The sequence below is a fragment of the Fukomys damarensis genome, unplaced genomic scaffold (assembly GCF_012274545.1).
Source record: "Fukomys damarensis isolate Sample0158 unplaced genomic scaffold, DMR_v1.0_HiC HiC_scaffold_33, whole genome shotgun sequence".
Lineage (NCBI taxonomy): Eukaryota > Metazoa > Chordata > Mammalia > Rodentia > Bathyergidae > Fukomys > Fukomys damarensis.
Genome location: NW_022900945.1, coordinates 4,583,920 through 4,599,877, shown reverse-complemented (window position 1 = coordinate 4,599,877; position 15,958 = coordinate 4,583,920). Strand labels below are relative to the sequence as shown.

At 50.4% G+C, this 15,958-nt stretch overlaps 1 protein-coding gene across 1 annotated transcript in view; it reads right to left on the bottom strand.

The window, feature by feature from the left end:
* Il23r (interleukin 23 receptor) overlaps positions 1-15,958 on the bottom strand; it is a 37,666-nt gene that overhangs the window by 12,063 nt on the left and 9,645 nt on the right. Inside the window, exons 3-6 of the mRNA XM_010605106.2 lie at positions 15,594-15,717; positions 11,474-11,637; positions 8,604-8,749; positions 4,598-4,754 (exon numbers count right to left, since the gene is read on the bottom strand). Coding sequence (XP_010603408.1) covers positions 4,598-4,754; positions 8,604-8,749; positions 11,474-11,637; positions 15,594-15,717 — 591 coding nt within the window. The remainder of the gene's footprint in view (positions 1-4,597; positions 4,755-8,603; positions 8,750-11,473; positions 11,638-15,593; positions 15,718-15,958) is intronic.

Below are 15,958 nucleotides of genomic sequence, written 5' to 3'. Positions count from 1 at the left end.
TGGCACAGACCGAAGGCGCAGCGGTCTCAGGACTGGGGATGGCCGCACCCTGGGCTGTGCCAGGCCCGGGACGTGCATGGCAAGGGCCACGGTGCCACCCACGGGCTTCTCACCAGCCGCCTTGTCCTGGCTGTGGTTCTGGTTCCCATCACACCTGGACTCCACTTGTGCCCCTTGCACCAGCCTCTGTCCTCACTTCGGTCTTGCCAGTGGTCTCCTTTCTGTGTAAAGCAACCAGACGTGACTTTTTCTGCTTACCCTTGACCCCCCTGCATAGTAAAAGCCACACGTGGAGGTGGCACATGGCTCGGTGATGCCTTAGGACAAGTACTGGCTTCCTAAAACCTCCTGATGTGTCCCTGCCTTCATCTTTGCCATTCGGGACTAGGTTACTTTACAAGGCACGAGGGACTTGAGTTGGGACCATAGTCCCGGATTCTATGGGTGGGTCCAATGAAATCCCAAGGGTGCTTCTAAGACGTTGTTGTTGTTTTTTAAATTCTATGCAAATTTAATGTTCTTTAGAGTCAGGATCCAAGGAAATTTACATAAATCCAAACGAAAAGTCTAACATGTTTAGTATTTCAAGGATCACAGTGTGTTGTTTAGCAGTTTAGCAACCAAGAATTACAAATTTATAATCCATCTCCATGTGGATGAACGACAAATCTCTAATTAAAAATACAAAAATTTTGGAAAAACTCCATGCACCACCACTGAAGTTGCATCAGATTTAATACCCCTATTTCGTTCCAGTGACATAATATTTGTTTTTTGCTCTTTCAGCTACTAAAAGTCCTGAAAACTTAATAAGAACCTTTAAAGATCCTTTTGAGACGCAACCAGCAGTAATTTTAGGAGAACAAAGAGAAATTTGGAGCAGTTGCTGGTACTTGCCTTTCTCTGGAGAACACCAAGGGTTAGAAGCGGTTTCTCTGCAACTTCGGTGAGCTGCGGATGCACGCACTTCGTGGAGCCTCGCTGAGGCGCTGCCGCCCCGGGCGTCCCGCTTACTAAAGGGCGACAGAGCTGTGCTTTCTGCACGACAGACTTTCAAACCACCCGCGCCAGGGAGCGGCACCTGCACCGTTTTCACGTTGGTTGCAGTGAATTCAGGGAAAAGCAACTTTCCCACTTTCCTTCTCTACGCTGACAAACCTTCTCCCCCTTGGGGCCCTTTGTGCACTCCGTGGCCGGCAGCGCGTCGGGGTAGCAGCTCCAGCTTCTGCAGCCCTGCGGTCCCGGCCCAGCTGAAGCCTCCGAGGCACAGGGCCGCACCGCTCTCTCTTGCTCCTCCGCCCCTTCCCTGCCCTCTCCCAATCCTGCTTCGTGGTAGCTCGTGTTCTCTTCGCCTGTTTGCCTTTGTGGAACGCACCGCATTAACAGTATTGGCCTGGCCTTGTCCCTAGCGCCGTCCCAGAGAAGAGGACCTCGTGGGTCAGCGGCACCAGCGGAGCTGTGAATAACGGTGCTGGAAGCCCACGCCCGAGTCCAGCCCAGCCTGGCCGTCTCCTCGGGACACGGAAGTGTGACCGCGCCCCTCTCGCTGGACTCCTAAGTCCCCTAGAGAATGCTTCTCGCGGTGTCTGTCGCGTTCTCAGTGAAGAGCATCCAGGACCCGTTAGCGATCCTGCGACCACTTCGTGGGCCTCTTGCTAATTCAGCAGGAAAAAGAGAAGGGGCCCTGCTGCTTGTGAAAGCTTCATATTATATTCTCAGGGGCTGGTCCTCCTTCTCTTCTTTCTTTCTTTCGTCCCTTTTCAGAATAAGGTTTTGGTTTCCATGAAAGGCTACTCTCAGGAAGGAAAACAGATTCTCACAAGTCACTTAACCCCCCACAAATGAGTTGCTTTGCCTTCTTTCTGTGTGGAGATGAACAATTCAGTGAAACACACACATAAGAATGTCAGAGACTAAAACAGGAAATTCCTGCCTGAAGGGAACATTACCGCCTGGACTGTGTTCTTCATAAATAAACCTTAGTTACTGGAAAGGCCTCAAACCTCATTATCAAACAAATGGGTTAAGTAAAGTAATATTTTGTTTTTGTAATCATAACACAAGTCAAATTTGAGCCATGAAGCCTGATTCTTTCTGCTTTCATTTATAGTGCTATGATTTGTGCAGTTCTTATGCTGGATTTTTTTTTCTGTCTTCTCCATAATGAAAGTTTTCCAAAGGAGTCTCTGTGACTCCCTGAGATTTTCCAGCACTGAGCAAGGCCCAGGCACGTGGTAGAGGCTGAACAGCCCCTCCTTCGTGAGTGAGAGAATATCTTTCTATGGAAAACTTTATTACAAGACAGGGTATCACTAAGTCACTCAGTTGCTCAGGCGAGGCTTGACCTTGAAGTCCTCCTGCCTCAGCCTCCAGAACGCCAGGATTACAAGTGTGCACCAGCAGGCCCTCATGGATGCCTTTTAGAAAATAATTCATATGAAAGATTTCTAAAAAGCAATTTGGCAGCATACATCAGCAGCGAAATTGTGCTTAACTGTTCATCTAATAATTCTTTAGACCTAAAAAAGGATCATTTATATGCAAATCTATCAAAGAAGTTTACTGGAAATGATTTAAAAGGAAATAACCTTTTCCCTTTGATATTGTTTAAATAAGGTTTAGATATATCATAATGCCTCCATGGACTTGAATGTCATGCAGCCATTAAATAGCTTAATTTTTATTAAGTAGCTTTTAAAAACCCAACAAAATAATCTAAGCAAGTCATAATATGAAATAGCAAACACACCACACCGCCAGTCATTACAAAATAAGTGCCCAGGAAAAAATAAGTACTAAACTGATTAAAATGTGAATGACAGGCATTTCTAAGTTGTATATGATAACAAACTCGAATTGCTTTTACAAACAGAAAAAAGAGACACATGTTTTGTTTTGGTACAGGGGATCAAACTCCGGACCTTTCGCTTGTGAGGCAGGCGCTGGAACCACTGAGCTAAATCCCCAACCCAAAGAGACACATTTTTAATATTTGCACTTTCCCTAACTCACATCTACTGTGTCTTAGAGATTTGTACCAAGAGAATAGGTTATGGTTCCTCTTGGCTAACGTGGAAAACTTGGATAGATTCAATTTTCGGAGCTACTTTATTTTCACACATATTTATTTTGTTATTTTTTCCCCTTAAGTGATTTTTCTCCTTAGGAAACCGAAGACTTAGTTTAGACTGTTGGAGGGAGGGTCTCTCTAGCGGGTATCGAGCTCAGGACCTTGACCTTGTGAGAGGCGCCACTGAACTAAATCCCGGCTCACTCTGGTGTTCTTACCCCCTCTTGTCTCGGGTGGGAGACCTTTACCCTAAAAACACTTGTGGGCCTCTGCACCCCTCGGCCGGTATTTAGATTGGCCGCGCCCCACTTTTCCACCAAGATCCGTGAGCTCGCTCGGGGCGCTGGGGGAGGCGGCCGGGTCTGGGTGGTCAGGCGCCTGTCCTCCTGCAGCGTGCCAGCCACTAGTCTGCCCTCGGTTACTGTGTCTGTGAAAGGGCCCTGATCACACTGCCAAACGCGGGTGACGTGAAAATCAAACAAGCTTGTGCACAGCAAGGCAGTACTGCGTAAGCGCTAAATTGCCAATTTGAATAATCTTGTTAGGTGATTCTAGAGTTTGTTAAAAACCATGGGTGCCGGCTAAATTGTACTCTAAAACGGTGTCTAAAAATTCTTCACAATGTCAATTTAAGACAGAATACCTTAAATGAAAAACAGGTTTTCAGAAAAGAGAACTGATACTCATTAATGAAAATAATTCCCTTAATAATGTTGTTCTAACATTTGGGCATCAGGGGGCGCCAAAAGAACTTCTGAGGACTGGCTCTTGGTTTCCCCACTTGCGGTGCATCATTAATATTTACAATGCATGTGGAAGGGCTTTGAAAACATAAGACTCAACTCCAAGATGTTTTAAGGGTGATATTAAAAATGCTGTGAGTATAGTGAATGTTTGAAAGGAAAAATTGAAACCTAGTGTATAAACTACAGACAGCAGAGAGGTTGAGGCCATGATGGGTAGGACAATGATTTTAATAGATTCATTTATTATTTGCTCACCGCTGAAGTCTACTTAGCTAAGCAACTGTTATCGAATGACATGAATAAATATATATAAAATTAAACTAATAATATTAGGAATGGGAAAATTTCTGAGGCGATACAGAGCAGAGAACTGATTGATCCCATGTTTGACTATTTGAAGAATATATGTTTTGGGGAATTCTTAGTAATTTTCAAAACAAAATTTTATAGAACTATGTGCCTCACCCCCACCCAGGAAGTTTGTAAGAAATGCCCATGTTAAGCCCCCCTAACTGTTGAATCAGACCCTTGGGGGCAGTGGTGGTGGGGGTGCACAACTTAAACAAGGGTCTCCTTGTCTGTTTTCATGTCCGGAAGTGTTCGAGAACAAGTTCCTAAACTGTAGTCACCCTCAGCAAAATCAAAGCAATATGATGAGTTGTGTATCTGCCCTAGTTTTCTCCATGTGGGGAGAAGTCCAGGCTAAACAGATACACGTGCTTAGAAAAAGGCTAGACGTCAAAAGGAAAGCCTTGGAGGAGAAAACCGTACACTGACTCACCTGTCGCAGGTGTTTTGTGGTAAAAGGGTGCGCTCCAGGGCTGCCAGAACCTCTTCCCTGTTCCTCGACACCTCACTTGAAACACGTAACTAAGATCTGGCTCCAAGAAGAATTCGGACTGTTGTGCATACGTGATGTTGGTGTCCAATTCTGTAACCTGAAATAAGTGCCCAGCAGGGATAAGACGATTCAGCATGCTTTTAAAGCGAAGTTATTCTGCTTAGCAGAAAGGTATGGAGTGTTGGCTACCTCCCCACACCCCTCCAAACCCTGAAAAATGGAGAGAAAAAATGCACAGAATCAAATACGTGTTTTAAACAGTAAAGGCGAAGTTCGTGTTGCTATGCATTTGCCCACTTTCTCAAGCTTATGGAATCTCAGGGAAACCCCAAATGTCACCTATTCTACATATGGAACAGCTGATTTTAATGGGACAGGGAAATGCAGGACTGGATGGCCATTGCTTCTACCCTTTCTCTTTGTCTCCCTGTCTCTTGACACTTTATTTTTCTCTCTGCTTTTGAATATTTGAATCAACAATTTTTTCCTGAATGATAAAAAGAATTAATTTGCTTGTGATTACTTTTAGAAAAAATGAGCCAGTAAGTTCAGCTGTTAAGCCGGTCATTATAATAGATTTAGGCAAACTCCACAAGGCTTTGAGAGAGAGAGAGAGAGAGAGAGAGAGAGAGAGAGAGAGAGAGAGAGGGAGAGAGAGAGAAACAGTCCAGGGTCTACTGAAATAAAACACGGAGAAGTGACTCCAGACATCTCACTCCTGGGAGACACTGAGGCATTTGCAGAGCCCCTTCTGAGAGTGGTAGCAAGCAATTTACAGAAGAAAGCAGTGCATGATCAGGACCTGGGAGACCTGGCAGAGATCTCACCCATCCTGCTAAACATACTCGGCTTCCTGTCAGCATTTCTCCCAAGAAATTTTTCTCCTCCAGTTTGTTATTTACCATCATGTTTATAGATAAGTCCTCTTGAGGAAAAGAAATGTCCTAAAACTAAGCCAGAAATCCAAAGTTGGAAGACTATGTGGGAGCACAGGGTACTGGGGATAGAAGCCAGAGCCCTGACTTCAAGCTACACCCTCATTTTTTGTTGTCGTTTTCTGAGACAGGGCCTCACTACACAGCTCAGGCTGACCTTGAATTCAATGCAATCCTCCTGCTTCAGCCTCCCAAGTGCTGGGATTATAGGCGTGTACCACATGCCCTCAGTCTTTTTTTATTTTCTGCCCAGCCTGAGAAACTTGACTTAGTGAGACTTTATCTAATAAATAAATAAATAATGACACCTTTTTTGGGCTAAAGTGACTATCAAGACCTAGACCTAGTTCCCTCCCCCGACAGGAGATATACTTCAGGATGATAAGGAATGTCACTTTTTAAAAGTAGTAATTCCTCTTCACAGTCTGGGTCCTGGAGGCTGGAGGATCCTGGAGCTTGGGCTCCCTTGGGTAGAGCTCTGGCTTCCCTGGGGTGGCTCCGATGTTCTTAGAGCACTGCTGTGTAGTCAGCAGGGCCCAGCTGGGCAGAGCATTCCGTCCCAGGTCCCTGCCTGCCATGGTGGTGGGTGGTGGAGGTGGCGGTGATCTCAGAGCTCCTACACACTCCCCTCTGGCCTCTCCCGCTCCTGTCTGCCCTGCACTCTGCCCAGGTGGCTTTATTTTTTTTAATTGATTAAATTTGCTGGTACATTTTAGATAGACCTCATGAGCACATTCACTGTAGGCTTTGTGCCTGTACATGATGTGTCTTGATTCTTTTTTACACTCCATTCCCTGCCCCCTTCAACTCCATTTCCCCTCCTTATTTACAAAGGCTTTGTTACATTGTTTCCTTCCTGTTTCATTTGCTTTTCCTTTCCCTTCCTCCCCACTCCCTAGTTCCTCTACCCACCTGAACATTTTCTTCCTATTTCACAGTATGAATTATACATTTTGGCCCTCATTTACACTTTCAGTTTCTCACATCAGAGAAACAACGTGATATTTACACGTGTGTCCTAGTGATTCCACTTAAGCGCATGGTCTCAAGGTGCACCCATTTAGCTATAAATGTCTCAAGTTTTATCCTTTATGGCTGAGCAGTACTCCGCTGTAGAAAAAAAACAAACAAACCACATCTTCTTTATCCTTTCTGCCCAAGTAGCTTCAACCTGGTGTTAGGAGGAGGGAGGTGGGCGGTGACCTCAAGAGCAGGAGCTTGGTCCTTTGCCATCCGTGTCTATCGCCCCTGCAGGGCAGGAACAGAGGCTGCTTGTGTGCAGCCCCTCTGAGAAGGGATTTTACACATGTAAACAGTTGAAAGAAAACTGCAAGGTTATTTCATGATGCACAGAAACAGGACTGAATTTCAGTGTCCAAAACAGAAGTGAACACAGCTGTGTGCATTTTTAGGCCACACAGGCCCAAGCACTCAGAACAGAAGCATCCTGTCCTAAGCCAGGAGTGGTGCAGGTTTGTAATCCCAGTGTTTGGGAGGCCGAGGCAGGTGGATCACAGATTAGGCCAGCCTGGCCTATATAGGGAGACCTTGTCCACCCACACACACAATAGAAAGAAAAGAAGGAAGGAAAATAAAAAGAAGGCTTATGTCCTGCACTGCAAAGCCTCAAATATTTACCATGTGGCCCTTAAATAAAAAGTTCACCAACCTCCTGGTTTGGTTTAATTAGAGAAATGTTACTATTGATCTACTTATTTGAATTTACAGGCAAAAATCTTCTGCCTTAGGTACCATTCAAGGCATGTGATAACAATAATAATAGCAAAGACGTGCAGGATTATCTCTAGAGCTAGACATAAAAATGAGCAGCATGCAGGAGTGATGGCAGCAGGGGCCCACGGGAACGGGTGAACACAGGCCAGTGCCTGCCAGGGGCAGATGCTCCTGAAACGGGGTACAAGAGCAGGCACAGATTACTACTGGCTCTGCGAACTCACTTTTTCTTACTGAGACAGGGCCTCACTGTGTAGTTCCTGCTGGTTCTGGACTCGCTGTGCAGCCCAAGCTGTCCTTGAGATCACAGAGAGCCTCCTGCCTCAGCCCCCTGAGTGCTAGGATTATAGGTGCATACCACCATGCCCAGCCCAGCCCCGCTTCCTGCGAATCTAAGAAGGGGCCAAGACTAAGGAGGTGCTCAGAAATGGTCCCCAGGGGCACAGTTTCACTTACAGGGCAGAATCGGAGCCATTTCTCAGGAGGGACTGGCCACGCCTCCCCCTCATCTCCGCGCAGCTGGGCCAAAGGGCTCTAAATCCTCCAAACCCGAGGGTTCAATCCCCTCACCACCGCGCCCACCTGAGGCCCAGCTTGCTGAAGGGTGAGACTCACAGCTGGAGATCCCGAGTGCACCCAGCCCCAGGCCCGTCCCTGCTCCTCACGGCCACCCTCAGGGCATAGACAGCACGGCCAGGCCTGCAGGCCCAGGCAGCCACCCTCCGAGGGGTAGGCAGGCGGGTCACCGGGCCCAGGCAGGAGGATCCTCTGTTCTCTCTTCTTCCTGCCTCCCTTCCGACTTTCCTTCCTTCCCTGCTTTTTTGCAGCTGCCCAGGATTGAGCCCAGGGCCTTCTCCCTGAGCTAATCCCTTGCCCTTTCTATTCCGTATTTTGAGACATGGTCTCACTAGAATGCTAAATTTCCCAGGCTGGGCTCAAACTTGCACTCCTCCTGCCTCAGCCTCTCAGAGCGCTGCGCTTTTGCACCAATTCCTGCTTCTCTAGAGGCCCCACGAAGTTCAGCATGGAATACTTAAAATTTTATCTCCACAGTCAGTGATGCAAACCTCATCCTAGGGGACCCTGAATGACAAGGGGCTAAAATTAGACTAGATCCTCTCGGGTGAAGATCTGATCTATTCAGCAATTCGGAAAAGGCAAGCCAGTCCCGTCAGGAAACAGCTCCCTGCCGGCCTGCGGAACCTGGCTGACCCCGGAGCGAGCGGAGTCCTCCACCCCGCGGCTGCGGACGCGCTGGGGCGGCGCTCACTGCTCACCGTCCACGTGTGGTTGGCGGCAGCCTTGTGCCGCAGCTCGCAGGACACCGCCTCCAGCGCCGTGTCGCTGTGCCAGTGAACGACGGTTCTGGGAGCTGTGGCGTTCAGGGTCTCGGCCCCGGAGATGACGGACGCGGCCGGGATCACTAGAAAAAGGGCCACAGCGTCACGGCCTCGCACTTGCTCTCAGAAACTGGGCAGCAGACGGTTAGACTCAGAGCGCAGGGACACCAGTCGCGGTCTGATCCCAACTGCTGAAGCCCGCCTAGCCCCTGGTCTCGTGCACAGGGGAGAGCAGCTGTTAATGCCTTCGGGTCGGCCTCTTCTCCATATTTTAAATATATGTGTGTGTGTGTTTGTAGCCCAGGCTGGCCTCAGGGGAGCCTAGCATTGGAGAGAGCCTGCGGGTCCGCGCCTCCCCTGTCCAGCGCGCTTTGGGACCAGGACCCCCACGTCGAACGCCAGCGCCCCCTGCTCGCGGTGAGCCTTCCCACCAGGCCTCTCGCAAAGAACCCGCCCTGTCCGGCCTCTGGGCTGTATGCTCGCGTTCTCTTCCCCTGGGGCCGGCACACTTGTCCCCTCAGTGTCTCAGCCCCAGGTCACCAGTGAGAGACCTGCTAGCAGGCCAAGCTGGAGGTCCCCACGCTGAGCTGCGGGCTCTTTCCTGAGTCTTGGAGGTCAGAGGAGGAGGAGAGGGAGAGTGAGGAAGGGCAGAAGGGCAGCCGCTCCCAACTGTCCACTGCTGTGGTGGACTTGGAGACGGAGCCCGGTCGGGCTCTCCTTTGTGGACCGGAGGTGGCGTTGACCAGAGGACTCGGCGAGTCTGGGATAAACCTGCACCTCCAGATCACCAGCGGCGGCCTCGGACACAACCTTTTCCCATCTTCCACATCCCTGACTAATGGGCTCAGTTCTCCTGTGTGTGGTTGTTTAATTCCCAAAATTAAACGCAGTGCACAGGACAGGCGTCTGAACAGCGTGTGTTCACCGAGCAGGCGGGATGATATTGGGATTGTAACAGTAATGTGGCCCCTCCTACTGATTAGAATTTAGTTGCTATAAAGTCACTGATACTGGCCACGAGGCTTCCATGGCGCTCCTCCACCAACGAGCTGTGGACAGAGGGCCCTTGCTGTGTGTTCCCTGGAGGGGAAGCCTACAAACTCATGTGGGGAGAACCTCAACTCCCAGAACTGACGTGGAAACAGAGCTTTTGCCCATCAGACCAAACCACAGTGTGGGCCTCTGTTCTGATTGCGTCCAGAGGCCCACAAAGCCTCAGGTGGCCACGGTGGGGCTTTTCAGAGGTGGCTGCATGTAGAGTGTGGGACACTGGGATGGATTCGTGGTGCAGTGCTGGGATCGAGGGCACAGGGATTAAGGGTGTGAGTGCCATGCCCCGAGCACCCTGGATAAGACAAAAGGCAGGGAGGGCTGTAAGGTCCCTGGGTGCTTTGCTGTCTCCCACGGCCTTGAGCTGCGGCCCTGAGTTCCCAGCTGGAAGTTGTGACGTCATTGTGACAGGAGCTTTGACAACAGCCCAAAGCGCCCCACCGCACCCCGAGAGGCTTCATGGAGAGTAGCAGTTCTGCTGCAGGGGGTTTTATTCCCTCCTAAAAGCCGGGCAGAGAGGCCGGGCAGCGGGTGTCTCCACCTCATCTACAGAGTCGGAGGTTTGTGATGGTTGAGTAAAATCCAATACAGAAAGCAGTTATGCGTGAAGAAATGCGAGGTAAATGTTAGCTTCTTGGGGTTCTCCTTGATAACAACGGGGTCGCCCATGCTGGGAACCCACAGAGACAGTGAGGCCTGTCGGCAGCTCCTGCTCTGAGTTCTGACTCCGGGCCCAGGTGAAGTCGTAAAGGCTTCAAGGGCGAACGGTCGATGGACTGACGGACTGAACGGTTGAGATACAGCCTGCCGGTGTAGCCCAGGCTGGCCTTGAACTCACTGTGTAGCCCAGGCTGGCCTTGGGAAACGACCAGGACTCTACAGAAAGGCATTTTCAAGGCAGTTCGTGGGAACACAGGCTGTACCGGTGAGAAACTGAGAAAGGTCAAGTCCAGCAATGCGGATCAGACTGACACACTCAGGCCACACTGAACACGACACTGTGGGCGGCTGTGTAGTAAGGAAAGGGGCGTGGTCTTAAATACCCGGAGCAGAAATGCCACCTGTGTCACGTCTGTCCATGGATTGGGGATGCCTGCGGAGCTCTCTGTGGTTGTCTGAGTGTTTTGTAAAACAGAAATAAAGACAGGAAACTCCACAGATGGGCATCTCACAGCATGAGCCCCACACACTGTCACGATCCTTGTTTCTTTCCCTGTCTGTTCCCTGGTACATCACAAGCTATTTTAGAGTAGCTTATTTTATTTTATTTTTGTAGTGGGGATCAAACTTGGGACCTTGTGCTTGTGAGGCAAGCAGCGGTGCCACTGAGCCTAATCCCCGGCCCTAGAGTAGCTTATTTTAGCAAAGGTTCTCTGTCCATCTTACTCTCCCTGGCCCAAAGAGCAATGTTTGGGGCAGTAGGAGTTCCCGATAAATACAAAGTTCCTGTAAAATCACACACCCGGGATGCAACGGGAAGGACGGACACGAGGTGCCAGCAGCACTCATCTCCAACTGCCTCAGAGGAACCACGGGGTCCTCTCTGTTCTGTGTCCTGACTTTGGGGACCTTCGTGCAGATGTAGCCTGCATTTGGCTAGGCCAGCATACATTCCTATATTACAGATGCATGGATCCTAGTATTTGGGAGGCTGAGGCAGGAGGATCCCCTCCAGTTGAAGGCCAGCCTGGGCTGCAGAGTTAGATTCTGTCTCCAAAAAGATTTCTTTGAAAAGTTATAGCCCCGCTTCTCCTTACCTACGTCTTCCAGGTAAACTTGCAAGGGTTTAGACTCCTCCATGCCGAGTGCGTTCGCAGCCTGGACCCAAACCCGGTACTTCCTGCCTGCCGGCAGTGCATCCACAGAGATGTCCATGGGGCATCTCAAGGGGCGATACCGTCGCTCTTCTCCTGTCTCCAAACTTAAAAGGAAGATCATCTCGAGTTAGATGTAGTTAAGTACTCCAGAACTTTACAATGACACTCTCCTCAGTTTGCTGTCAGACACGCAGTCTTGGACTGAAAAAGGAATCAAATTCCACTTTAGTTTCTGAAATTCCAAAACAAGTGCAAGCTGGGGTGTTGGCACATGCCTATAACCCCAGTGCTCCAGGAGGCTGAGGCAGGAGGGTGGAGAGTTTGAGCCTGAGTGCTGACCTGACTTGTTTATCTCACAGTGTCACCAGCTCTCTGTCCCCCAGCCTGGCCCTATAGAATTTGCCCAGAAAGCAGAGCTTAGAACATTTTTAGCCCCGGGGTCCACTCCAGCCCGCACTACTGCTTATCGGTTCTGCAGCTCCTGGGTGTCTCCAGCCGACAACATTCAACCAACTTAGACTGTGACAGCCGCCCTTAGGCTCTGGAGTGTAGGGGACAGAAAGAGGGAGCAGCTGCCTCATGCCACCAACCAGCAGTGTGTGTGTGTTGTGTGGGCTTTTTATGCAAGGGATGACTGAGAAATTGCTCATGTTTAAATTTAAAAATTCACATTTAAAATAAAAACTGCAGCACTAGACACACTGCCATTCGCATCCTTGAAAAATACTGCGTTTCAAACACACTCATCCCATCGCAGCAGCTCATGGACAGCGCTGGACTCCTGAGCGTCTTTACAAGATGGGATCAAAAACACAGCGACTGCTGTCACCAAGCACAGTCCAGCAGAAAAGCACTTGGAAAACAACACGACGCTGTGTCCTCCTCCACCTGTCACTGCATCTGGCACTGTGTGACTTCCAGCTCGTCCCCAAAGTCAGGATGACCACGAGAGGGGAGTGTTGGGATCGATTCAAGACGTCCAGGCAGCCAGGACAGCACAGATACGGAGAGAGGACTCCAGAGCTGCTGCAGAAAGTGGCCAGGACGGTGGGACGAGTGTGCCGGACCGGAGGGAAGGATTGTGAGGGATTCGTGGCCGTGTGGCCTCGCTGTTATAACTCATTTTTAAGTTGAAAGCTTCTGCACACTTCTCAGTCACCGCTCACACAGTTTGACAGACACGTACAAATCCTCCCACTCCCACAGAGCAGGCACCCAGGGCCCCTCTCTCAAGCTGAGCTGGGGTTGGGTGGCAGAGAGCCCTGAGTCCCCCTGGCTTGGAGCGGCCAGGGCTGCCCCTCATCTACACCACAGCGAGGCCACTGTGACCATCAGGAGGGGCAAAGTCGGGTGGGTCATGGTGTCCCAAGGCCCGTGTTCTAGGGACGGACTCGGAGGGCCCCTGAGAAACTGTGGGACTGGGGCCGGTCACCTGGGTCACCCCTCTGTAAAAGTGGCAGTAACAGTGCTGTATTCATCAGTAAGGGAGATAGGAAAGCAAGGGTCAGAGGACCCACACACGGCTCACGGAGGCTGTTATGAGGGATTAAAGGTACTGGCGAGTGATCTTTTCTATTGTTTCATTTTTCTGAGACAGGATCTCACTATATACAGGTCCAGACTGACCCCCAACTCATGGGCTCCTCCTGCCTCAGCCTCCCAAGTGCTAGGGTCACAGGTGTGTGTCACCACACCCAACAGAATGTATCACTTTTATGAAACGTTGCTTTATTTCTTCAGTATTGCTTGTCTCTAAAGTTGAATTAAACCACTAAGTTCAAGTATTTCTACAACTACTTAATATTCTTTCTCAATGAAATGGAACATCAATGCACTAACCCGAGAACTTGAGAGAGGATATGCTAATCTTAGGCTAGATAAGGACTCAAATGTGAGAATGGCAGCACTGGGTAAGTAGGTGGATGTCTGAATATTTTCCAGTTAGAGAAAACCACGTGTGTGTTCTCATTCGTTTGTGGCTAATCCTTTTACCACACCTATTGAGATCTGAAGTCAAATGGAAATTTATTTTCAAACCAGCGCTAATCAGAGTTAGTAGGTCATTTAATTCTGCTTTGAAAGCCAACCCCGTGTTAGTTCCTAGACCACAAGCACCATTTTAGTCGCAAACCCAGCAATAGTGAGTGACGCTATCGGAGGACTTGTAACAGCACAGTGTCCTCATCTGGGGCCCCGCACGCCAGTGGAGGGAGCCTGCCGGATGGGATGGGAAGGTCCGAGGCAGTGACTTAGCTTGGCTGGGGCCTGGGTGGAGACGTGGAGGAGGCATCAGGTGGGCACCTGCCCGGGAGGAGAGGGCTGGGCTGGACCTGGACAGGAGGGTCTACCCTGCGGATCGGCTTGGGACTGGGCCGTGAGAGCGGATGAAGACCCTAAGAGCTGTGAGTCTCTGCTGCTTCACTGCAAAGAGGAGACTGAGAAGAGCACCCAGGGAGGCAGGAGAAGGAGCCCATGGGTCGGGGCCCAGAGCCAAGGAAGAGGTCAGTGTGGAACAGGGGGCACTGCTGGGGAGCGAGGGAGGAGCCAGGCGGGACTTGGCACGGGGTCTGTGTCCCGTCCACGCTGTGTCAGCAGGGCAGTGAGTGAGCAATACAACGTGAGGTGGGAAGAAAGCCGGGGTGGGGTTACACACCGGTTATGCAGCACCCAGGAGGCTGAGGCAGGAGCGCTGCCTCAAGTTTGAGGCCAGCCTGGGCTACATAGTGAGTTCAAGGCCAGTCTGAACTGCGTAGCGAGACCCCATCTAAAACAACAGCAACGAAAACAAAAAAACCCAAAGCAATACATAAATACATAATAAACAATGAAATCTAACATAAAAATATTTGCCATACTGGTCTTCTGTTGGTGCTGTTGCCAGAGGATTACGGGTTGCTGGGCACAGAGATGGCGCCTGAAAATCTCTAGGATCTTCAGTCTGTCCCTGCCTACCATCTGCTGTGCTGGGATCAAACCCAGGCCCTGTGCAGGTGGGCTCTGCCCCTGGGGGATCGAGGTGCCGGCCCCTCAGTATGGACACAGTGCTGCCTTGCTCGGAGACATTGGCCAGGCGCCTGGGACGCAACAACCAACAGGGAGTAACAAGGCTGGCAGAGACACAGACGGTGGGGCCCCTGTTCCTGGAAGTGTGAAGGGGCAAAAATGCTTCAGAAAATACTGCGGATGTCGCTCAAAGGTTACAGACACATTTCCAGAGGACATGCTGTGTACCCAAGAGAAACAAACACACGCCCGTGTGTATAGGGGCCAAGAGAAGCACTGTTCACGGTAGCTGAAGGCAGAAATAACTCAGTGCCTGTCAACTAGCAAAAGCATAAACACAGTGTGATGCAGCCACAGAATGGAATACTATTCAGTCGTCAAAAGGGACAAAACGCAATACCTGCTACCGTGGGGGAACCCTGGAAACATCCTAAGTGAACAAGGCCATCATAAATGTCCACTTATTGTATGGTTCCCTCTCTACGGAGGGGCATGGCAGGCAAATCCTCAGAAACAGAAAGTAGGGAGTGGTCACCAAGGACACAGATTGTGGAGAAATAGGAAGTGCTGCTATGGACACGGAGTGCCTTTTTGAACTGCTGAAAATAATCTAAAATTGGCTGTGATGACAGTTGTGCAAATCTGTGAAATGCACTAGAATTGCTGAATGGTGTACTTTCAGTAAGGCCAGCTGCACGGCGGGTGAATTATACCTGTTATAAACAGTGCTACAGCAGAGAGGGAGGGAAGGAAGGCTGGGGGTGGGTAAGTGGACTGCCAGCACGGCGACACATACTTTACAAATCAAACAAAACTGTGCATCAGCTCCTACCCTGCAGCCCATTTTAAGAGATAAGGAGTCGGCAACTTTGAGGGACTCAGTGAATCACCTGAGCCTGGAAGGAGAACTGGGCTTGGGTTTGGTCCCTGTTTAAAGTGGGCCGAGCTCCCAGTTCCCTAGAAGGACAAGTTGGTTGGCTCGTGGGTCAGCGGCAGGACAGGACACGGCTGGACGCTGTTGTCTGGGACCCCCGCAGGAGGAGACGGCTGCACCCACCTCTGCACGCGCACCTGGAACTCTGTGTCCAGATGGGTGGGCCTGCCCGGGGCCCAGCTGCACATCAGGTGGGCCGAGGACTCGCGGAAAACACAGGTCACCTCCTCGGGGGCGTCCGGAGGATCTGCAACAGAGGGTCACTTAGGAGGCCACCAGGGAGCCGGAGCTGCTCCACGTTCTCTGGGACCAAGCAGCTGCCCGCCGCCGCCTGTGTCCCGGCCCCTCGCCTGCAATCCATGGTCACCTGCGTGGCTCTTGTGTCCCACAGTAGCCCTGCACCACCGTGGGGACCAGACGAGGTCAAGTTCTACCCCTGGTGGGTCCTCTCTGCTCTGCCTTTCTCCTTCGGGTCCACTGTCCCCAAA